This window comes from Sceloporus occidentalis, unplaced genomic scaffold (genome assembly GCF_023333645.1).
Source record: "Sceloporus occidentalis isolate IW3139 unplaced genomic scaffold, rSceOcc1.0.p SCAF_6, whole genome shotgun sequence".
NCBI lineage: Eukaryota > Metazoa > Chordata > Lepidosauria > Squamata > Phrynosomatidae > Sceloporus > Sceloporus occidentalis.
Genome location: NW_028316986.1, coordinates 20041249 through 20065676, shown reverse-complemented (window position 1 = coordinate 20065676; position 24428 = coordinate 20041249). Strand labels below are relative to the sequence as shown.

The 24428-nt window shown below is 43.2% G+C and overlaps 1 protein-coding gene across 2 annotated transcripts in view; it reads right to left on the bottom strand.

The window, feature by feature from the left end:
* Window positions 1–21469, bottom strand: part of LOC149310463 (glycogen phosphorylase, brain form) — a 52410-nt gene extending 30941 nt beyond the window's left edge. The window contains exons 1-4 of one of the 2 annotated variants that reach the window (XM_089528989.1): window positions 21105–21469; window positions 8179–8280; window positions 4467–4545; window positions 1534–1637 (exon numbers count right to left, since the gene is read on the bottom strand). In XM_089528989.1, coding sequence (XP_089385115.1) covers window positions 1534–1637; window positions 4467–4545; window positions 8179–8280; window positions 21105–21347 — 528 coding nt within the window. In that variant the 5' untranslated portion in view covers window positions 21348–21469. Of the gene's footprint in view, window positions 1–1533; window positions 1638–4466; window positions 4546–8178; window positions 8281–11053; window positions 11124–21104 lie in introns of those variants that run through there. The other variant, XM_089528990.1, reaches the window with a different exon arrangement.
* Window positions 21470–24428: the final 2959 nt, after the last annotated feature.

Genomic DNA, 24428 nt, shown 5'->3' with positions numbered 1-24428 from the left:
CACTGAAGGCAGATAGAGCTGGTCTTTTGCGGAGAAGCTAAGGCATAAGTTTTATGCAAGCAAAGTATTATACTCCATCAAAATTCATCAGGAGCTTGGTTTCAGTTTTAAATATATCTCTTACTAATTTTTAGACTTGTACCATAATCATCACTGATTTTGTTTTGAGGCTGTTTTAACTATTTATTTTCAGTTTCTAATTACTATATTTTATGGTCTTAAATATTTTTTCTGTTCCTTCCTAGTAAACCTACATTTAACAGGTAGGATCAAAAAGCTATTATTAAATTCATTATTCTTTCCTCATCAGTAATTCCCAAACTGACAAAGGTGAATTGGACCTCTTGTCTAGCCCATGCCGTGGCTGCTGTCACACTGCAGAATTATTAGCTTACAGTAGTAAACCACTTAGAGATTACTTGGTGCGGTATGAAGCGGTATATAAATGAAGCTGCTATTGCTATTGCTATTATTGCAGTTTGACACAGTTTTAACTGTCCTTATGAGCTTGAGAATTTTAGCCTCAGATACTACTGCTGGCATGGGCTGTATCTACACTGCAGAATTAATGCAGTTTGACACTGCTTTAACTGCCACAGCTCCATTTTATGGAATCCTAGGATTTGTAGTTTGTTCTGGCACCATAGCTCTCAGACAGAGAAGGCTAAATATCTCACATTACATAGCATTGAGACATTGCAGTCAAAGCAGTGTCAAACTGCATTAATTCTGCAGTGTAGATGCAGCAACCCATCCTTATATGGTAATATGTGAGACTAAAATTCTCAAGCTCACAAGGATCTCAGAGTCTGGACTACAAACCAGGTTACAAATTTATCAGCGTAGCTTCTTGCTCTTCTTCGACTAGTATTATTATTATAACTGTATATTTATTTCTATCCTGCCTTTTCCCCAATTTGGGACTGAAAGCAGCTTACAATGAATTAAAAAATACATTGTTAAAAATTCACAAGACACAAAAGTTAAAATGAGATTAACAGCACTAAAGACATCTCTCTTCCATCTAGCATATCCAGTCAATTTTAAATCATGACTTTTTGATATGTATAATTCTTATGAGTATATTTTGATGATTTTACAGTATTGTACTTTAACTGTGGGTTTATGCACTTTTATACTGTACATAATACATTTATTATTATTATTATTATTATTATTATTATTATTATTAAACAATCAATAATTAAAACCAGATTTAAAATATATATATAATTAAACATGAGCCAGTGCATCGTTTAGGTGTGATGGGCCTTATACTGTCATTCATCAAATGCCTGTCAGAACGGAAAAATCTTTTCTTGCGTGAAAAAAGAAAGAAGGGAGGATGCCAATCTAACATCTCTAGGAAGGCCCTCTCTTGTGCTCCCACCAGATGAACAAGTGGATGATGGGACCTATAGTTCAAAATACCTGGCCATCACAACCTTCTCTCAAGCACAGTTTTCTCTGGGAGCAGCTGAAAGAAGAGAGGCAATAAAAAAAATGGGAACAATAATTTCCTCACCAACACACCTGCCAACCATTGGAAATCTTCTGATTAAAAATACCAAATTCATAGCGGATTCCATAGCCATAAGCTGCCAGTCCAAGTGTTGCCATAGAGTCCAGGAAGCAAGCTAAAATGGCAAGAAACCAATATATTTAAGATTAGTAGTCAGAAATAAACATCCCAAAAAGTAGCTGGTTGTGTTTGTCTTCAAAAGGAGACACACAAATAATTCAGTGTGACCTACTAGAAAAGATAGTGACTCATTTGCTTTCTGATAGTTCAATGTACTTTGTGTCATGTATAGCATTATTAAAAATATTGTGTATAGAATTATCTTCAGGCTACGTGTATATGCTGTATAGGAAACATAAAGGAAATTCATGTTTAGAGTTGATTCCCATCTCCAAGATATCTCACTGTGTATGTGCAAATATTCCAAAATCCAAAACACTTTGGTCCTAAGCATTTTGGGTAAGGGAGGCTCAATCGACAGTAAGCCAGTGCAGCATGGTTAGGTTTGTCAGACTGAAAATGGGAGTCAAGTCCTGTCCCTTTAATGGCTTTGTAGAAGAGGGCATTTCAGCAGATGTTGCTTGTCATGCAACCAGACAACAAGCGACACCTGCTGAAATTCTCTCTTCTGCATAGCCATTAAAGGTACAGGAGCTATCATCAGTTTTCACTATGGCAACCCAAAAAGGGGTAGGCAAACTATAGTCCACCAGCTGAATGCAGCCCTTTGGTACCTCCAATGAAGGCCCCTCTACCCTGTATCCCATCAATCATACCACACACACACATGATGTGTCCGAAGGACGACAGCCTCAGTTTTGTCATCTTCGTGCATACACACATGCTCCAAGGTGACAAAACTATGGCTGTCATACTTTACATACATCATGAGAAGGCACTACTCATTGGAAAAAACAAAAATGCTAGGAAAGGCGGAGGGGAAAAAACAAAATGCTAGGAAAGGTGGAGGGAAGTAGAAAGAGAGGAGTTATGGGGGGGGGCAACTTTACGAGGTCCTCCCACCCCAAGATATCTTTCAGTATCAGCTCCCTTGAAAATCTGGTGAAATTGCCCCTCTCTGGCTTTTCAATGGTGCAACAGGCTTTGTTCAGCTTTTTAAAATTGTTAAAATAGAGGGTTTGGGTGTGGAATGTGTGGCCCTCCCAGGTTCAGTGGGGGTATATGTGTGTGTTTGTAGGTGTGTTTAGCCCCTGAATGTTAGGAGGTTTTTCATTCCTGGTACAGGGTACAAGAGACTGAACTAGGAATCAGAAAGTTTCCACTTTTCCTTTTATTTCCCTAAGATGGCTGTAGGTAAACTGTGCTCTTTCATCTTTGCTCAGCTCTGTCTCACCTGCACATCTGTAAAATGGGGATACAAATACCGATCTGCCTTACAAAGTTGTTGAACTCCGACAGAATATGTTCTAGCTCACAGAGGTTTGTGACAGAACTACATTTCTAACAAATGTGTGAGCCAGTGTAGACTAGCGCTTTCAGCATTGGACTAGAACACCAGAAGACCAGGGTTCAAATCCCTACTCAGCTGTGGAAAGCCACTGTGTGACCTTGGGCAAGTCATACCTTCAGCCTAAGTGGAAGACAATGGCAAATCTTGCCAAGAAAACACTCTGATAACATTACTAGAAGTTGAAGTTGATTTGATGGCAAATAGCAGCAGGAAATCTATGACATAAAGATATCTTTGCTAGGTCTGTCCTGGGATGGATCCAACAGTTCTTCCCATCTGGCATCCTTACTGCACAAAGCTTGGGAAAGTTACTTTTTTGAGACCTTATGATGGTTGGGAATTATGGTTTGGGTGTGTGTGTGTGTGTGTGTGTGTGTGTGTGTGTGTTGTAAGCTGCCCCGACTGCATTTCGTAGAGTGGAGGGATATAAATAAATTATTATTATTATATTATTATTCCCACAGTTCCTGGGATTGTAATCCCAAACAGCAATTTTTCCAAAGCTCTGTTCTCACAACAGCCAGAGAAGAGAAGATCAGCTTGCCCCATCCTCAACCATACCCCTGACAAAATCCAGAATCAGACTCAGTTTCATTTTGTCATCTTCACCTTCTATCATCCCATTCACTGGGTTGTAGTGGCAAATTTTGCAGACTGCAGTAATGACAGTCCAAATAATCTCACCTCCCAAGGAGAGTCCAAGAGTTGCAGTAACTAAATCAATCCATATCAACAAACCATTATGACTTGATCTTTTGTAATACAAATGGCTCTTGATATCTCAAAACACTCTATTGCTGCTGAGAAAATCCAGGCTTCTAAGATAGTTTTATAAGTATACAAAAAGTTTTGTTCGTGTTATTCCATTGCGCTGCTATTTGGGTAAATTCATTGCCTGCCAGCAACTGTGAGAACTGCAGTTATGCTCAGAGAGAACAGGGAAGCCAAATCAGATTAAGGTGGTTGAATTCCTGGGAGTCCCTTTTGTTTTAGCTATTCTAAGAGCAGTGGCACAGAGATTAAATAAAGGAATAAACACCTAAAAACAGAGTACAACAGACTGCAGCATACAGATGAAACAGGCGGATCCCGTGCAATTTTATTGAATTATTCATGTAACACTGAAAAGCCTATTGATGAAGTAACTGGAGAAGAAATGGAAGAAAGCTGCATCATTTCCCTTCAGCAGTGAAGTACTAGCTTGTGAAGAGCCTGTAACATTTACACCAATTGAACTATTGACAATCTGACATACGTGTGTGTGTGTGTAATTTAAACATCTTAGCATTTTGGCTGTGTAAACCTTGGCTTCACTAAACCACACCTCATTCATCTGCATGATAAGATCCAGTTTAACATACATCTCATTTTCTCTGAAATTTCCTTTTATATATTGCAAGGCACTGGTGTACTTATGCAGCCAGATATTATGGCTGCTGGATAGTTATGGTTATATCAAAAATCCCAGCTCACCTGCCAGACGCCCCAGTCCTCCATTGCCCAGGCCGGCATCTTCTTCAATTTCCTCCAGTTCTTCCAGGTCCAGACCAAGCTATTAAGAAAAATAAAAGAACACCATGTCATACCTAACTGAAATCCTGTTGATTTCAGTGGATCTACTCTGGATCCAATGCACTACATTTGGAGGCAGATTCAATTGTGTCAGATGTAACCATGCAGTGTTGTTACTGCAGTTCAGAATGTAATTTGCCTCCATCTCCCAGAAGTTCCTCCACATTGATTCTGTGATCTCTGGTGGAATCCACACTGTAGGCTTATAACAGATTGTTACACTTTACCTGCCTTTGGGAATTCTGGAATGTGTAAACTGCAGAGGGATTTAGAAATCTCTGCTAGAAAGTGCTAGTGCTGGAAGGAGAAAAGGAGATTAGAATTCTCCAGAAGATAGGTCTCACTAGATCCACCAAACTATAAATCCTGAGATTCCATAGGATGCAGTCATGACTATTAACAGTGGTATAAAAGTTTAACTGTGCAATGTGGATACACCCTCTATTAACATTTGCTATTATCTCTACATATTTTATCAGTTGCATCCACTAATAACACCCACAGCACCAGGGGCTTGTTTTCATTACTCCTTCCAAGTAGTTAAAGTTGCAAACCTGACATTTGTCATGGTTCTTGAGTACTTGAGGGTAAAATGACATAGGATGCAGGAGATGTGGGGTCAGGTCTCCATAATATTTCTATTTTTAATTAAAAGAAGCTGTGGGAGTTGAAAGTGAGAAGAGGAATTAAACATTATCCTCATGGCCAGAGATTAGGAAAGTTATTTTTGTTACTACAACTGCCACGATCCCCCCAGTCAGCATAAGTAGCAGTCATGCTAGCTGGGAGATTCTGGGAGCTGTAATAACTTTTTTTGCAATCTAAATGAGTTTATTTCCTAGTTGTATTTATACCTCCTCTTGCCTTTTATGAGCTGAAGGTTCTCACTTTACCTTCACAATAATCCTGGGAGGAAGCTCAGTCTGAGAAAGGACTGAGAAAGTTCAAAGTCAGCCAATGACTTTCTTGGCTCAATAGGGACTTGAATCTGGATCTTTCAAGGGTGCATCTACACTGTAGAAATAATGCAGTTCGACACTACTTTAAAAGCCATGGCTCCACCCTACGGAATCCTGACATTTGTAGCTTTGTGAGGCATCAGCACTCTTTGGCAGAGATGTCTAAAGACCTTGCAGAACTACAAATCCCAGGATTCCATAGGATGGAGCTACAGCACTTAAAGTTGTGTCAAACTGCATTATTCTACAGTGTAGATGCACCCCAACCCCAGCTGAATATTATAATCACTACAGCGCAAGTGGCTTAATGGGAGAATTTATAGGTACTGTGTTACATTCACCAAACCCTGCTTTAGGCATAATTTAGACCAGAACAATGGCATGAAAATACCCACTTCTTCCAGTACAACTTCTCTGATTAGAAATTTAACTTGTTTGTTTAATTTTAATGAAAAATAAAAACACAGAGATCAGATCACATATCTCCTGTATCTCAGGCAGTTTGGACTGGAGCTTCACAAACAACTGAGGCAATTGCCTTTGTTTTTTCTCCCTCCTTATGAATGTGCTCAACTTGATCATTTCTCAAAGAAAACAACCTTGCCTCCCCCAAACTCTGAATTTTCATGAGCGTAACCATATATTGCTCTTACAGCCGCTTATTATAAGGTAAATACCCTTGACAAAACATTTGGCAGAGCTTCCAAAAAGACAGGAATACATGAGTCATGCCATTTTAGCAGTATTTGTTTAAAGCACCACTTTGTGGGTGGATTAGATTGAAACTTGGGCTATAAAAATTAATGGGCTCTCAATAAAGAATGGATAAGGGTATTACAGAAGAAAGGGCTTGATTTTAAAAGGTGGAAGAAAGAGAAACAGAAAACAGAAATGATGCATTTGCACAGCAACACGGTTGAGATTAACTCCAACCATAGAAAGCCAACGTAGTGTAGTGGTTTGAACACTGGACTACGACTCTGGAGATCAGGGTACCAATCCCTGCTTGGCCATAGAACCCTACTGGGTGACCTTGGACAAGTCACACACTCTCAACCTCAGAGGATGGCAATGTCAAACCCCTCTGAAGAAATGAGCAAAGAAAACCCTGTGATAGGTTCACCTTAGGTTTTCCATAAATTGGAAATGACTTAACAAGCATACAACAACAACAACAACAACAACAATAGCCTGCATTAAAAAACTCATGGGTGACTGTGATGTCTGAACCCTGCCGCAGCAAATAAACTATGGTTTGTGAGCAGCTATTAGACCAGGATCTCAGAGTATGATTTGAATCTAATTTGCAAAAGAAAGTTTCAGAATGAAAAAAGTATATCTCTATAGGTTATACAGTGCACCCGTGCTATAGGCGGGTGTCCCATATGCGGCTTCTAGCTTACGCAGAAGCCGTGCGATAGCGGAATGAATGGTGTGCACGCCCATGGCACGCACACTCTCCCGCACCGCAAGCACAAACCCCAATCACTGTATTTGTGGCTCTGAACTTTGCAAACATCTCTTTTCTGTCCATTAAAAAGGATGAACTGCTTCCAGGAACAGCAATTCACCTTTCTCTGAAGATGCCAGTCACAAATGCTGGTGAAATGTCAGAAATAAACTGTTCTAGAACATGGCCACATAGCCCGAAAAACACACAAAAAACAATTCACCTTCTGGTTACAACCCCCTGCCCAAATAATTTAACATTTACAAAGTACCTGTTTTTACACATGGTATCCTTGGTATCTGTTGGGGTTTGGTTCCAGGACCCCTGTGGATACCAACATCAGTGGATACTCAAGTCCTATTAAATACAACGGTATAGTAAAATGGTGTCTCTTATATAAATGGTAAAATTGCCTTTGGGAATTTATATATTTTTAAATTATTTTCAAACCGTGGATGCTGGAATCTGTGGATTAAAAATCCATGGATATGGAGCCCTGACTGTATATACCATAAGAATGCTTTAAAGTGTGTGGGAGGGAACCTCAACATTAAGGTCTGCCTATATATTACTGGAACACAAATTTGGTAGCACCTCCAAACTACTGTTTGTGTAAACAATAGTTTGGCATTACATCTCAACCTATCCACTGTCGCCGATTTGTGGGCCTGTGCTTTGGCACCAAAAGCAGAAAAGACATTATCAGAAATACTAATGGATAACTCCAAAGAGCTTTCCTGAGGAACCATTCCCAGGTTTCTAACATTGAGGTCCCTAGTATGACACACAAAATGAATGTTGCCCATCCTGACCTAAATTGCCTTCTTATATCACACACAAAATGAATGAAGTCTCCTAAAGCATTGGTTTTCACTTGGTAAGCCACAGTCTAATCCACAGTAGGTTGTAACAGGCAGACTATGGCAGTATAAAAATACAAGCAGAAAAATTCAACATTGGGACTGCAAAGCAATGTTTGGGCTAAAGGCAGGTTCTGGGACTAAAACAGTTAAACACTGAAGATGTAATGGTTCCACAATTGCTCCTAGCAACTTGTTACACAGCTCAGATCCTCTAGCAATCAGACTAATTTTTAGTCTAAATTTGGCCTGTTGTAACATGAGATGTCTGGGCATTTTGCCATGATTTCTGCACTACAATATAAAATCAAAGACATCATCAAAGTCTTAGTGGAGAAATGTACCTGGTAAATGGCTTCATCACAGGCGTTCTGCAGACCCAGGTTCACCATCGTGTTCTGAAGCGTTCGGCCCATGTAGAATTCCAGAGACAGGTAATAAATACGCTAAGAAATGAGTGAGATGGGACAATTAGATTTTAGGTGCAGTGCTGTGATCCACATCCCTATCTGCAAACTGCCAAATGAAATAAGTTACAAATTCAATTATATTTATTTAATATATTAACTTTCTCCTATTGCAACAAAAGACTCAAGTCATGTTTTCCCTTAACCATAAGCTGGTGAGGCATGTTAAGCTCAGGATGAGTGAATAACCCATGGTCATCCAATGAGCTTCATGGATGAGTGGAATTTGAACCTGGATCTTTCAAAGTTAAAATCACAATACCACACCATCCCACACTGTGACTGAGTATGACAATGATGATGCTATCATTCACATTAATTATAACAAGCAAGGCAGCTCTGCCTATTGCATAGTCTACGATTCCACAGAAACACTGAAAAACATGAAACTGGGGAACTTATTTCAGCACCTCAGCTTTTATTATTTACAGAAGTACATTTCTAGCCCTGATCTCAAGACTGCAAAGATAGGCTTGACAGCATGTCAATGCACGGTGATTTCGCAGAAGATTCATGAAATTAGTTTTCCAGTGGTCAGAAGACAAAGGTCTGGCATTTGCAAAACTCTTGAATAGATTCTGACAGTGATGATGCTATTATTCACATTAGTTCTAACAAGCAGGGCAGCTCTACCTATTGCATAGTCCATGATTCCACAAAAACACTGAAAAACCATGAAACTGGGAGACTTATTTCAGCACCTCCATTTTTATTATTTAAAGAAAGACGTTTCTAGACCTGACCAAGACTCCAAGGATATGCTACCCAACATGGTATTTATTGCATAGTGAATTCCCAGAGGACTCATTCAATTAGCTTTCCAATTTTCATGAGCCAAAGATCTGGCATTTGCAAAAGATTCCCCCCCAATCTCTGTAAAGAACAGAAACCATTATGCAAAACAACTAGCAGAGATCTTAATTTATTAAACAAAGTACACAACAAAAGAGGAAGTGGGTTAACCAAAAAAATTGAGATGGGTAAAGAAGATGAGGAGGTAACAGAGGTTGCATCCACACTACAAAAATAATCTAGTTTGACACCACTTTAACTGCTATGACATTGCTATGGAATTCTGGGAATTGTAGTTTTGCGAGACATTTAGCCTTCTCTGTCAGAGCTCTGGTGCCACAGGAAACTACAAATCCCACAGTACCATAGCATTGAGCCATGGCAGTTACAGTAGTGTCAAACTAGATTATTTCTGTAGTGCAAATGCAACGAGAGATAGATGGGGAGAAGCTGGGGATTGTTTTCCCACTTGAATTTTAATTTCAGTTCTTGAAAACCTTTCCATTTCTTTCGGAACAAGCTAGGTCTTGGAGGTTCTTTTCTGAGCTTTCTGAGGGAGAAGTGGAATGCAACCAGAGTGGTGAACAGATTGGAAACCAAGCCTTTTGCAGTAAAAGTTGCATGTATTTGAACTGACAAATAGATGGTTAAAGGGAACATGAAATCTGGCTTCAAATCTCTGAAAGGCTGTCATACAGAAGATGGAGCAGATATGTTCCTGGCTGCCTCAGAGAGTGGGATGAAAATCAATGGGTTGGATTTGTAATGAAGTTTGTAATATAGATTTTGGCACTGGCAACTGATATCTCCCAAGTCAATGAGGCAGTGTGTCTTCTCTGGGTCTTCCATCACTCTTTAAAGAAACTTTCCTAGGTGCTGAATTTATTTTGGGATGACAGTCCACTACATCACCAACAAAGGAGCCACTGCACAATGTTTTAACTGTTTTTTGTTTTTTAAACTATTGTAATGACTCTGGAGACCAGGGTTCAAATTCCAGCTCAGTCATCTAAACCCACTGAGAGCAAGTCACACTCTCTCAGTTCCAGAGGATGGCAATGCCAACCCCCCTCTGAAAAAATTGCCAAGAAAACTTCATGACAGATTTTGCCTTAGGGTCTCCATAAGTCAGAAACTTATGCACAACAATAACAATAACAAAGCCACCTTGAATCCCATTTTAGGAGAAAGGGAGGATACAAGTACAATAAATAATATTAAAAAATATGCATGACCCTCACACTGGCTCTCTTTGCTATTCCTACCTGCGTTTTAAAATATCTTGCCTGATGGGAAGCCTTGCATTCATTTTGTGCCTCTTCAACTGGCTTCATAAAGAGCTATTCCCGTAATATATATTTCTGATTTTGTTTTTCTCTTATGATCAACACAGCTACCACTGAAATTAAGCTACTCAATGCCTGTAATGTTTTTGAGAAACCTCAAGAAAACCTCCTGAAAATGTATTCTTAACATGACATTTCTTGCTGCAGTGACTTGACAAATCCATTTTCTTCTTGCAAGGGTGGAACCAGAATGACTTCACTCTCTCTGGTCAAATTTAAATCAGCCAGATTGCATCCAATGGCACAGCTAGGGCATCTATTCAAAATGCCTGGAGACCAGCTTGTCAAAAATCACTCAGACTGAAATCCATCCATCTGTTAGCTTTTTGCATCCTCTGTAGCTAAAGCCATGGAAACCCTGGCCTGAGTTACTCTAGCAACGGGGATGGAGGAATCAAGTAGCGTTGCAACACCTTGAGCAGATCTAAGAGAATTCTGACTAATTCTATATATTGTGGGCAGATTTGAGGAGTGAAATGGTATTGAATATTAAAGCTATGATTGTCCATGTCATTTTATTTCCAGTTTCTAAGTATGGTCGTGAAAGTTGGTGATAGGAAGAAAATAAACTCATTTGAAATGTGGTGCTGGAGAACAGTTCTGAGGATACCAACCCAAATGAGATCAGCAGTAGGACTTCCTTCGGGTTGCTAACTTTTCAACCAGACCCTGCAGCTATCAGCAGATGACTAGATTTTGCTCAAACCTGCCATGAAAAAAAGTTTACTCTTTACTGAAGACCAAAATCCATTGTTAAAACAGCTTCACTGGCTACCAGTTCATTTTGGGGCACAATCCAAAGTGCTCATTATGACATATAAAGGCCTATATGGCTTAGGTCCAGACTAGCAGAATGACTGTTATTTCCCCATTTGAACCTGCAAAAATTCTAAGATCTTCAGGAGGAGGAGATCTCTTGGTCCTGCCATCACAGACTTGAGGACATGAGAGAGTCTTCTTGCTGGCTGCTCCCACCCTGTGGAACTCCCTTCCATGGGAGGCTAGCCTGACCCCTTGCCTTCTTTTTACAGGCAGGCAAAGACCTATTTATTTAAGCATATTTAGGCCCCATACAGACAGACCAAAATAAAGCTGCTTCGGGTCACTTTGAGGTATGCTGTTTAAATTATGTATGCGTCCTAAGAGTCCAAAAGCCACACCAAAGCCAAGCTCTAGTCCTTAGTACTGGAGTGTGGCTTTGGCGTGGTTTCCCAACTCTTAAGACACATGCATCATTTAAACAACATACCTCAAAGTGACCCAAAGCAGCTTTATTTTGACCTGTCTGTATGGGGCCTTAATATGTAATTGCTCCCAGGGAGGGGTGCATGCTTTATTTATTTTTTTACTTTTGTACTTATGCTTTTAAAATAATTTTATACTGTTTTAAATGTGATGTTTTTAATTGTTTTCCAAAACTGTCTTGTTAGGTTTTAGTGATTTTCTTCTGCGAGCCACCTTTGGTCCCCCTCTGGGAGAAAGGCACCATATAAATGAATTAAATAAATAAATCAAAATAAATTCTGGAAACTGTAATGTAATGTAAAGAAGTATTTAGAATTCTCTGCTAAAGAGCTCTAGAGGTTTAGTACTGGGTAGGTGTAGGCTATATTTCAATGGAAGAAACTGGCAAAACCACCTCAGACAATTCCTTGCCCAAGAAAGCCCAATGAAATGCATGGGGTTGCTGTAAGTCAACAGGTCACTTAAAGGTACATATCCCACACAGTGAATGAGAACTGTCTGGCAGGGAATTGCAAAGATTCAAACTTCAGCCAATTTTAAATTATTCTAACCATCTCTGATGTTAAAGTGAATTTGCTTTGAGGACATGTAAACTGCTCAGGGGGAAAAAACCAAAACACTAGACTTGGAAATATAGTCTGCAGTGAAACAGTTCAGGTCTTGAATACAAAATATAATTCTGACAGATAATTTGAAGCAACGTACCAAGTTACAAGTCCCAAAATTTCATAGGAAAGTACCAATGTAGATCAAATTACTTCAGTGTTGTAAGGTGGATAAACAGTCATCTGAGTACAAAGGAATCTACCACTGACCCACCCAACACATGACATCTACATCTGAAGAAAGCATATATTGCTTGTCTGAGCTATAAGCTTGAAATGCATATGAAATAACTAATGAATAAATGCATAAATAACTGATCAGCAGATTGCAAGTGTACCTACAAAACACTGTATTTGTGTAGAAGCAAACAAGAATTTGGAAAGATTCCAAATTCAGCAATCTTAAATCATTCTAAGCATCAGCGATATGAAAGCAAATTTGCTTCAAGGACATGAAGATTGCTCAGTGAAAAAAACCAAACTCCTAGGTTTGAGAATATAGAGTCTGGAGTGAAAAAATTCAGGTTTTGATATGCAAAATGTAATTTACCATCTTGTATTGCAGCAATTAAATGGAGCTTTCAGAGAAAAATCTGTGGTTTTGTGTAGGCTTGTTTTTTACATTTCCCCGATATGCTTCGCCTCCAACTGGATGCTTGCCCTTGAAATGTACTTCCATCCACCAAGAGATGGAAACTACTAAAGATGGTATTTTCTTTTTAACACATTTTTGTTAGAAGGAGTCAAGGTTTTTCATTATTGTTCCAAATACTGTTTATGTTGCATGCCTTCAAGTCATTTACAACTTACAGCAACCCTAAGGCAAACCACAGCCCAAAATTATGTGACTAAAGTAATAATATGCTTAATCCTTGCTCACCCCCAGTTTCTATTATCTGCCACCATATCTTCAACTAACCTATATCACCAGAAATTATCCTTGACTGCAACTTGGTTTTTATGCATCCCTTCTTTCTTTGAACACACAAACACACCCATGCACACTACCTCCCTGATGTATTTTTGTTCTTCTGGAATTCTCTGCTGCCATGATGAAGGATGGAAACCACTGCTTGGCAAACAGTGAATGATGTTCTCATTAATATGAAGCTGGAGAAAGTACAGAAAAAAGCAATAAAAACTAATGGGATGTGGAAAGAGTGTACTGTGAGAAATGAGTCTCTTGGGACACTGGAACCTTGGATTACATGAAACCGGGTAACCTGGTGAACAGAGGACAAAACAAAGTGTTTTCTGTATATCAAAAAATGTGTCAGAAGCCACCAACAGAGATGGCTTCAAAAGGAAAGATGAGATTGGTTTCTAAGAAATTTCAGTGTCTGAAGCAGAGATCAGATAATAGCTAGCAACTAGAGTTATGCTCCACCATTGGCACAAGGTGCTTCTCACAGCTCTTCCACACTACGGAATCAAAGCAGTTTTACACCACTTTGTTATCCTGTCCTGGTTTCATTCTGTCATTTGTAGTCTGGTGAGGTATTCTGCCTGGTCTGTCAGCTCTGGTGCCTACAAATCTCAAGATTCCATAGGATAGAGCTATGGCAGTTAAAGTGGAGTCAAACTGCTTAGAGAGCCGGTATGTTGTAGTAGTTTGAGCATTCAGCTATAACTTTGGAGACAAGGGTTCGATTCCCTGCTTGGCCATGAAACTCACTGGGTGACCTTGGGCTAGTCACACACTCTCAGCCTCAGAAAATGGCAATGGCAAACCTCCTCTGAAGAAACTTGCCATGGAAAGCCTGTGATAGGTTCATCGTAAGTTGGAAATGACTTGAAGGCACACAACAACAGGAAGAAAGACCCTCCGATTAAGTGGAACCAACACCACAGAGCAAACTTGTCCTTGTAACCTAGCAGCCTCTTTTCCAAGAGTCATAGCTGGTATAATTTCCAATGGCCATGGTTTTTCACTTAGCACTTTTCACATCCTGCTAGTGAACATTTCTACATGACTGATGGTTTTGGAGAGTGATGCAGTTGCATAATTTAACACTTTGAACTGAATGATCTTCTTTACTGATTTCAAAATGTGGTGAACCAAATCTGCTGTGTTGGCGTGACTCTCCTGCTCATCATGTTCAGTGGGGTCTGGATTTCTGCCTCCAAGTCTATCCTCGAGAACAGTACTATTTTTAAACCATTCAAAGATGATGAACTATGTGGACCTCCTTTGGTGCAATCTAGCGAGAAAAGTCTTGTCTTCCTCTGATGCACTTTCAGAGGCCTCAGGCTCAAACTTTAAAGACACACATGCAACTCTTAGATTCATAAAGTTGGAAGAGATCCCAAAGGCCATCCATTCCAACCCTCTGCCATGTAGAAACTTACAGTCAAAGCACCTATGACAGGAATCCAGCCTCCATTTAAAAACCTCCAAAGGAGACTCCAGTACATTATGAGGCAGCATATCACTGTTGAACAGCTATTACCATCAGGATATTCTGTCTAATGTTTAGGTGGAATCTCTTTTTGTAATTTGAATCCATTGCTCCATGCCCCAGTCTCTGGAGCAGCAGAAAACAAGCTTACTCCATCCTCAATGTGACATCCTTTCAAATATTTAAACACAGTTATCATGTCACCTCTTAAAATGGACCTCCTCAGGCTAAACACACCCAGCTCCCTAAGTCTCTCTTCATATGGTTTCCAGACCTTTCACCATTTCGATCCCTGTCCTTTGGACCTACTCCAACTTGTCAACATCCCTTTTGAATTGAGGTGCCCCAAACTGCACACAATATTCCAGGTGAGGTCTGAACAAAGCTGAATACAGTGACACTATTACTTCCCTCAGTCTAAACAGTATGTTCCTATTGATGCAGCTTAAGATCATACTGGCTTTTTAGCTGCTGCATCACACCATTGATTTCAGAGTATCTGCATTTTACAGAATAAACATCTGCAGTTCAACCAAATCCACATGGAAGAATTTTTTAAAGGCTGGTGATTTTGTAGTGTTTCCAGAGAAGGTGTGTATTGCATGCAAATACCCCTAGAGTACTTATCCCTTTGAAGGGTGGGTCAACCATACAGGCAAACTAAGGAACCACCTGGCATATCTGGAATTCCATTCATATCTTTCTTCAACTATCAGGCTTTCCTGAAAGTTAACTGTCTTACAAAATTACAAATCTCCAAATTTCATAGCACTGAGCCATGACAGTTAAAGTGGTGTCAAACTGTATTATGTGTGACGTGCAGATTAGACCTAAATTATCTTAGTATTTTGGTATATGATTCCCTGTCTGAACCATTCAAGAAGGTACATAGCAGTTCTTGAGTCTCTTCTGGAAGAAAGGCAGCATATACATGAAATAAATAAACAATATAAATAAAATAACATAGCTTGGATTCTAGCAAACACAGTTTAAAGCCTTCTGACAGTTCTTGGTTGTCCAGAATACAGAAGGAACAACACTGTGTCTACAACACTGAAACTGTGATCCAAAATACAATGCAGAAACAATCCAGTTTGAGACTACTTTAACTGCCTTGGTTCCATGCTAGGGGATTCTGGGAACTGTAGGTGCATTACAGACGGGCAAAAAGTACGTACTAGGTACGTACTAGGGTTAGGAAAAGGCGTCCTTTCCGGATGCCCTAACCCTAGTACGTACCTAGTAGGTACAAAATGGTGGCCCCATTCTACATGGGAGCTGCCAATGGGCTGTCACGACTGCGCTGCCTCCAAACGGAGCAGCGCAGAAGTGAAATCCTGGCACCGCTTGAGGGTGCATGAGACACCCTTTCCGCGGCACCGGAAGGAGCTCCGAAACGGAGCTCCTTCCAGGTTTGTGTCGCTGATGCAGCCTTTACATGGCTGCGCCAGCAACACAAATGAGAAAGGGGCCGAGCGGCCCCTTTCTCTTCGTCCTCGCCGCTGTTGGGTGTCCTTGGGGCATGAAGCCCCAAGGACACCCCTTTCCAGGCCGTGGGGAAGTGGTCTTTTGCCGTTTCCCCATGGCCTGGAAAGCGGCGGATTGGGGCCTCAGAGGCTGCCGCTGTGGCAGCTGACGCCCCGATCTGGTGGGGAAAGGGGCAGGAACAGGCGCCCCCAAAAGGGCGGTCTGTAAACCGCCCATGTTTTGTGAGACACTGAGCCTTCTCTTTCAGAAAGCTCTGGTGCCACAATCAATTACAATTCCCAGGATTCCCAAGTACTGAGCCAGGGCAGGGAAAGCAATCTCAAACTGGATTACTTCTACAGTGTGTTCTGAACCAAATGGTATATGAGTCAAATCTTGAGTGAATCTGCTATTGCTTTGGGTCTGAACTTTATGTGGAATCCTAGCATCAAAATGGGTTAAGTATTTCCAATAATTCCTTAGAAGTTCACACTAAAAGCTGGAGCAGATTAACCATCCCACAGACAATGGAAGGCATGATCTGCCATTCCAAGAATTCCTGATTCTCACTGAAATTTTAAACCTGTGTTGTGCCTGTTACCGCTTCAATCTATATCCTCTTCCACACTAAACAGTTATGACATTTTAATGTTAACTACCTCGCTTGCATCCTAACGGAAGCCTGGGATTTGTAGTTTGGTGAGGTGTAGTTTGGAGCTCTCTTGCTGGCATTCTAAGCTCCTCACAAAACTACAAATTCCAGGATTCCACAAGATGGAACCATGGCAGTTAAAAGTGGTATTAAGGCGCTGTAATAGTGCAGTGAATGAGTCAAGATGGTGTAGTAGTTTGAGTATTGGGCTGTGACTCTGGAAAACAGGGTTCAAATCCCTACTTGGCCATGAAACCCACTGGGTGACCCTGGACAGGTCACAAGCTCTCAGAGGATGGCACGGGCTAATGCCCTCTGAAGAAACTTGCCAAGGAACCCCCATGATAGGTTCATCTTAGGGGCTGCCATAAGTTGGAAATGACTTGAAGGCACGCAAGAATAGCAAACAACAATGGTGCAGTGTGACCTAGATCTGTAAGTCAGGCCTCAAGAAAATGAATAAGGACACAAGAGGAAACCTGCCCAGAATACAGAAGGAAGCGCCTTTTCAACCAATATTTCTTTGCTGCAGGCAGGAGCCAATTTGATGCCAATGGGATGTCCACAGGTAAAACATGAAGGCAACACTGCCCTCCCTCTTGTGTTCCCCAGCAACTGGTATTCAGAGGTATGTAATAAAGGTATTTTCCAGCCCTCCTAATAACTATGGATAGCCTTCAAACAAATGCTTAATGCTCCTCTGAACAAAAAGGTTCCTACCCTAGAATTCTAACATGAGAAGGGTGAAGAGTTCAAATTTAGCCACCAGCATCATCTTTGTTTTCTAGGTGCACAGCTGCTGGGTGTCCCCCACCCATCCAAAAACCCAGATTTCAGTTATGTAAGCCTGCCTGGCCTGGTACAGTCCAAACACAAGCTTACTGTTCAGTGACTCCATTAGATCTGCATCCCTTACTGTAATCATGCTGCTCAAAACAAGGTCAGACTTCAAGAGAAACAAAACAACAAGATATCCATTATTCCAGGGCAGCAAATATATGGAAGGGAGAGAGGGAGGGAGGGAGGAATAAAGGAAGCAAGGAAGGGAGAAAAGAAAGAAGGAAGGGAGAAAGGAAAGGAGGAAAGAAGAAAGGGAGGGAGGGAGAAAGGACAGGAGGAAGGAAGGGAGAAAGGAAGGAAGAACAGAAGGAGGGGAGAAAGGACTTGGAAGATGTGTGTATGCACTTTTAATCATGCCTTTTTAATTGGTATATTTTAAAGAATGCATTGTGTGTATTTTAATAGTTTTATGCTATTGTACTTTATAGTATTGTTGGTTTTATGTGTTGTTTTTTATAATGTGTTTTGTATTTTAACATGCTGTGCCGTGTCTCGAACCTTGAGGAGTGGCAGGAAACAAATAAAGCCAAACCATCCTCAAACGAAACGTGCCAAGAAAACCCCAGGATAGGGTCGCTTTAAGTCAGAAATGACTTGAAGGCGCACAACAACAAACAATAAGCCACCTGTGGACTTATGGCAACCCCATTAATTTCATAGAATTTCTTAGGCAAGGAATAGTGGAGGTGGTTATGCCAGTTCCTTCCTCTGAAATATAGCCTACAGCACCTGGTTTTCCTTTCTTGGTTTTCCCTCCAAGTACTAATGAGGGCTGGCCCTACTTAGCTTCCAAGATCAGATGGGATCTGGTGCCTTTAGGATATTTGGGCCCAAATACTTGGAAGGTGCCTCTGTTAAAATAAAATAAAAAGTCATCACTATAACAGATGATGGAGTGGTCTGAGTGTTGGACTAGGACACTGGAAGCCATTCAAGAAAAAGTACTGTATATACTCATGTATAAGTCTAGAAATTTTAGTCAAAAATTGACCTCAAAAACCTAGGTCGACTTATCCATGGGTCGATGTAAATTCTATATTTTAACTCTTATTAAAAAGGGAACCATCCCCTGGTGAAAGGCAAGAGAGCAATTTGCCCTGGAAGCACTGACCTCCCTCTATTCTCTCTTCCATCCAACCTTTAGTGTGAGCCAAAACAGTTATGCTTGTCATAATTTCGTAGGTTCTTTGGCATTGTTTTCCTTTGCTTCATCATTTAGGTCCATTGTTGCATGTCCCAAAGTTTCACCCTCAACTTATCCAAGGGTCATATGAAAATCCATAATTTTGCCCCCTAAACCTGCCCTCGACTTATACATGAGGTTGACTTATAGTCGAGTATATATGACATTACAAAATAAAAGCTAAAAACACTACTATAAATTCATGCTTCTTAGTCATGCTCAAAATGGAAGATATTATGGAATTGCTCCTGGACAGAAGGTTGACATGTAGGAAATGTCCAGGAAATGGAGGACATCTGGTCACCCTGGCACAGATACAAGAGACAGGCTGCATCTGCACTGCAGAATTAATGCAGCTTGACACCACTTTAACAGCCATGGATCCGTGCTATGGAATCCTGGGATCTGTACTTTGGTTGAGGTACTGAGCCTTCTCTACCAGAGAGCTTTGGTGCCACAACAAACTACAAATCCCAGGATTCCCTAGCACTGAGCCATGGCAGTGAAAGTGGTGTCAAACGGGATTATTTCTGCAGTGCAGATGGAGCCATAGAACTCAAATCCTTGGCCTGCAGAAGGGAAGGTTTTCATCCACAGGCCCCTCCATGTTTCTTTTGTACACTGCAGAAATAATCCAGGTTGACATGGCTTTAACTGCCATGGCTCAATGCTGTGAAATTCTATATAATATCATATGTATATCCTCATCTATCTATATAATAAATAAAATATATTTATAAATATTATGTTGTTGTTGTATGCCTTCAAGTCATTTCTGACTGATGGTGCCCCTGAGGCAACCCTGTCATGGGACTTTCTTGGCCAGATTGGTTCAGAAGGTTTCCCCCCCATGGTCTTTCCCTGATGCTGAGAGTGTGACTCACCTAAGGTCATCCAGTGAATTTCCATGACTGAGCAGGGATCTGAACCTTGTTCTCCAGAGTCATAGGTCCAAAACACATTGCAGAAATAACCCAGTTTGAGACCACTTTAACTGCCCTGGCTGAATGCTAGGGAATCCTGGGAACTATAGTTTTATGAGACATTTCGCCTTCTGTGGCTGGCACCTTAGAGAACACTGGCATGAAAGTGAGTGGGGTATATGTATACTGTGTGACCCTGGGTGAGGAGGAGTGATTCCCATGTTAATCTGTGTATTGTTCTGTTGTTGAATGGCAAGGCCTCAAGGTGGGGGGATATGCAAAAAGGGATTGTGGTCCATTGTCTGCTGGGAAAAAAACCCTGACCATGGGTGGGTTTCATTTGCATTTGCTGGGCCATGATTTTCATGTTTTTCAGGACCGTGAGCCAACCTTTGTTCACTTTAAGTGTTTCCTCTTTCCTGATGAAGTTGTCCAAGTGCTTGTGGATTTTAATGGCTTCCCTGTGCATTCTGACCTGATAGTTGTTGGCATGGTCCAGAATTTCAGTGTTTTCAAACAGCATTTTATGCCCAGGATTATTTATACCATGTTCTGCTACTGCAGATCTTTCTGGCTGACCCAGTCTGCAGTGTCTCTCATGTTCCTTGACTGGTGTTTGAACACTGCATTTGGTGGTCCCTATGCAGACATATCCACAGCTGCATGGTATGCAGTAAACTCCTGCGGCTGTGAGAGGGTCTCTCCTGTCCTTCACAGAGCGCAGCATTGCTGGATTTTCTTGGTCAGTTTACAGATGGCCTGGAGGCTGTGTTTCCTCACCAGTTTCCCTATTCTGTTTGTGACTCCTTTGATGTATGGTCAAAACACCTTCCCTTTGGATGGCTGTTTGCCTTCACTCCGATGGGTTTTTCTGCCTATTCTCCCCCCTGAGGCCTTGCCATTCAACAACAGAACAAAACAGAGATTAACATGGAAACCACTCCTCCCAACCCAGGGTCACACGGTGTGTATATATAAATATATATGCATCAATATCCCACTTTCTCCATGCCAGCATTCTCTGAAGATGCCAGTCACAGATGCTGCCGAAATGTCAGGAATCAACTGGGCCACAAAGAGTGAAAAACCCACAAAAAACTATGGATGCTGGCTGTGAAAGCCTTTGACTTCACATAGGAGAATACTTGCCCATAGGGGATCATTGGGGAACATTTGCCCATAGGGGATCATTGGGGAATACTTGTCCATAGGGGACCATTGGGGACCATTTCCCCATAGGGCCGCCCTGAATCCTTGTCAATGCTTCTTCCCTATGGGCCAAGGTCCTGCAGTGCCCCCCTGGTGATGCTGGGGCTGGGGCCAGGGCCTGGGGGGGTGTGCTGGGTGTTACCTTGGGGTCCTTCTCGTAGTAGTGCTGCTGGGTGCGGATCCATCTGCCGACCAGGTGGTCGCGGACGGTGTGGGCGAGGGCGAAGTAGTAGTCTCTGGGGGTGGCGACGTTCCTGTCCTTGACGAGGGTGAAGTGGAGGTGGCGGTTGAAGGAGCGGCGCAGCTCGGCCACGTCCCCCAGCCCCGCCAGGCCCCGCACGCTGATCTGCTTCCGCTTCTCCGCGTCCGTCAGCGGAGCCGCCATCGCCCAGGCCTGGCTCCCGCTGCAGCCGAACCAGGAGCCAGAGAGGCCCAGACAGCCAGCGGCAGCAGCGGCAGCAGCAGCAGGAGCCGGGAGCAAGAGGGAAGAAGAAGAAGCAGCAGCAGCAGCAGCAGCAGCAGAGGCCACTCTCCCTCCTCCGCAAAAGCCCTGGCTCCGGAGTCGCTGCGGCAGCGCATGCGCAGTGCCAGGCCCAGGGAAGCGCCCCCTGCAGGCATTCCAAAGAGGAGCAGCAGCAATGAGGCAGCTCCAATGGCCCCTCCCCGTCCTTCCCTAGGCCCATTGCCCTCCTGGCTCCTCTCTCTGCAGGAGGGAAGGGAAAGGGAAAGGAAGAAGGGAAGGGAAAGGGAATGGAAGGAAGGGGGAAGGGAAAGGGAAAGGAACGAATGGGGAAGGGAAAGGGAAAGGAAGGAAGGGGGAAGGGAAAGGGAAAGGAAGGAAGGAGGGAAGGGAAAGGGAAAGGAAGGAAGGGGGAAGGGAAAGGGAAAGGAAAGAAGGGGGAAGGAAGGAGGGAAGGGAAAGGGAAAGGAAGGAGGGAAGGGGGAAGGAAGGAGGGAAGGGAAAGGAAGGAAGGGGGAAGGGAAAGGGAAAGGAAGGAAGGAAGGGGGAAGGAAGGAGGGAAGGGAAAGGGAAAGGAAGAAGGGAAGGGAAAGGGAATGGAAGGAAGGGGGAAGGGAAAGGGAAAGGAACGAATGGGGAAGGGAAAGGGAAAGGAAGGAAGGGGGAAGGAAGGAGGGAAGGGAAAGGGAAAGGAAGGAGGGAAAGGGAAAGGAAGAAGGGAAGGGAAAGGGAAAGGAAGGAAGGGGGAAGGGAAAGGGAAAGGAAGGAAGGGGGAAGGAAGGGAGGAAGGAAAGTGGAGGAAAGGGTGAAGGGAAAAGAAGGAAGGGAAAGGAAGGAAGGAAAAGGAAGACGAAGGGAAGGGGAAGGAAGGAGGGAAGGGAAAGGGAAAGGAAGAAGGGAAGGGGAAGGAAGGAGGGAAGGGAAAGGAAGGAAGGGGGAAGGGAAAGGGAAAGGAAGGAAGGGGGAAGGAAGGAGGGAAGGGAAAGGGAAAGGGAAAGGAAGGAAGGGGGAAGGAAGGAGGGAAGGGAAAGGGAAAGGAAGAAGGGAAGGGAAAGGGAAAGGAAGGAAGGGGGAAGGGAAAGGGAAAGGAAGGAAGGGGGAAGGAAGGAGGGAGGGAAGGAAGGAAGGGAGGAAGGAAAGTGGAGGAAAGGGTGAAGGGAAAAGAAGGAAGGGAAAGGAAGACGAAGGGAAGGGGAAGGAAGGAGGGAAGGGAAAGGGAAAGGAAGGAAGGGGGAAGGAAGGAGGGAGGGAAGGAAGGAAGGAAGGAAGGAAGGAAAGTGGAGGAAAGGGTGAAGGGAAGAAGGTGGGAAGGGAAAGGAAGGAAGGAAAAGGAAGACGAAGGGAAGGGGAAGGAAGGAGGGAAGGGAAAGGAAGGAAGGGGGAAGGGAAAGGGAAAGGAAGGAAGGGGGAAGGAAGGAGGGAAGGGAAAGGGAAAGGAAGGAGGGAAGGGGGAAGGAAGGAGGGAAGGGAAAGGGAAAGGAAGGAAGGGGGAAGGGAAAGGGAAAGGAAGGAAGGGGGAAGGAAGGGGGAAGGGAAAGGGAAAGGAAGGAAGGAAGGGAGGAAGGAAAGTGGAGGAAAGGGTGAAGGGAAAAGAAGGAAGGGAAAGGAAGGAAGGAAAAGGAAGACGAAGGGAAGGGGAAGGAAGGAGGGAAGGGAAAGGGAAGGGAAGGGGGAAGGAAGGAGGGAGGAAAGGGAAAGGAAGGAGGGAGGGAAGGGAGGGAGGAAGGAAAGTGGAGGAAAGGGTGAAGGGAAAAGAAGGTGGGAAGGGAAAGGAAGGAAGGAAAAGGAAGACGAAGGGAAGGGGAAGGAAGGAAGGGGGGAAGGAAGGAGGGAAGGGAAAGGGAAAGGAAGGAGGGAAGGGGGAAGGAAGGAGGGAAGGGAAAGGGAAAGGAAGGAAGGGGGAAGGGAAAGGGAAAGGAAGGAAGGGGGAAGGAAGGAGGGAAGGGAAAGGGAAAGGAAGGAGGGAAGGGAAAGGGAAAGGAAGGAGGGAAGGGGGAAGGAAGGAGGGAAGGGAAAGGGAAAGGAAGGAAGGGGGAAGGAAGGAGGGAGGAAGGAAAGTGGAGGAAAGGGTGAAGGGACAAGAAGGTGGGAAGGGAAAGGAAGGAAGGAAAAGGAAGACGAAGGGAAGGGGAAGGAAGGAGGGAAGGGAAAGGAAGGAAGGGGGAAGGGAAAGGGCAAGGAAGGAAGGGGGAAGGAAGGAGGGAAGGGAAAGGGAAAGGAAGGAGGGAAGGGGGAAGGAAGGAGGGAAGGGAAAGGGAAAGGAAGGAAGGGGGAAGGAAGGAGGGAGGGAAGGAAGGAAGGGAGGAAGGAAAGTGGAGGAAAGGGTGAAGGGAAAAGAAGGTGGGAAGGGAAAGGAAGGAAGGAAAAGGAATACGAAGGGAAGGGGAAGGAAGGAGGGAAGGGAAAGGGAAAGGAAGGAAGGGGGAAGGGAAAGGGAAAGGATGGAAGGGGGAAGGAAGGAGGGAAGGGAAAGGGAAAGGAAGGAGGGAAGGGGGAAGGAAGGAGGGAAGGGAAAGGGAAAGGAAGGAGGGAGGGAAGGGAGGAAGGGAGGAAGGAAGGAAAGTAGAGGAAAGGGTGAAGGGAAAAGAAGGTGGGAAGGGAAAGGAAGGAAGGAAAAGGAAGACGAAGGGAAGGGGAAGGAAGGAGGGAAGGGAAAAGGAAAGGAAGAAGGGAAGGGGGAAGGAAGGAGGGAAGGGAAGGGGAAAGGAAGGAAGGGGGAAGGAAGGAAGGAAGGGAGGAAGGGAAAGTGGAGGAAATGGTGAAGGGAAAAGAAGGAAGGAAAAGGAAGACGAAGGGAAGGGGAAGGAAGGAGGGAAGGGAAAGGGAAAGGAAGAAGGGAAGGGGGAAGGAAGGAGGGAGGGAAGGAAGGAAGGGAGGAGGGGAAAGTGGAGTAAAGGGTGAAGGGAAAAGAAGGTGGGAAGGGAAAGGAAGGAAGGGAAAGGAAGACGAAGGGAAGGGGAAGGAAGGAGGGAAGGGAAAGGGAAAGGAAGAAGGGAAGGGGGAAGG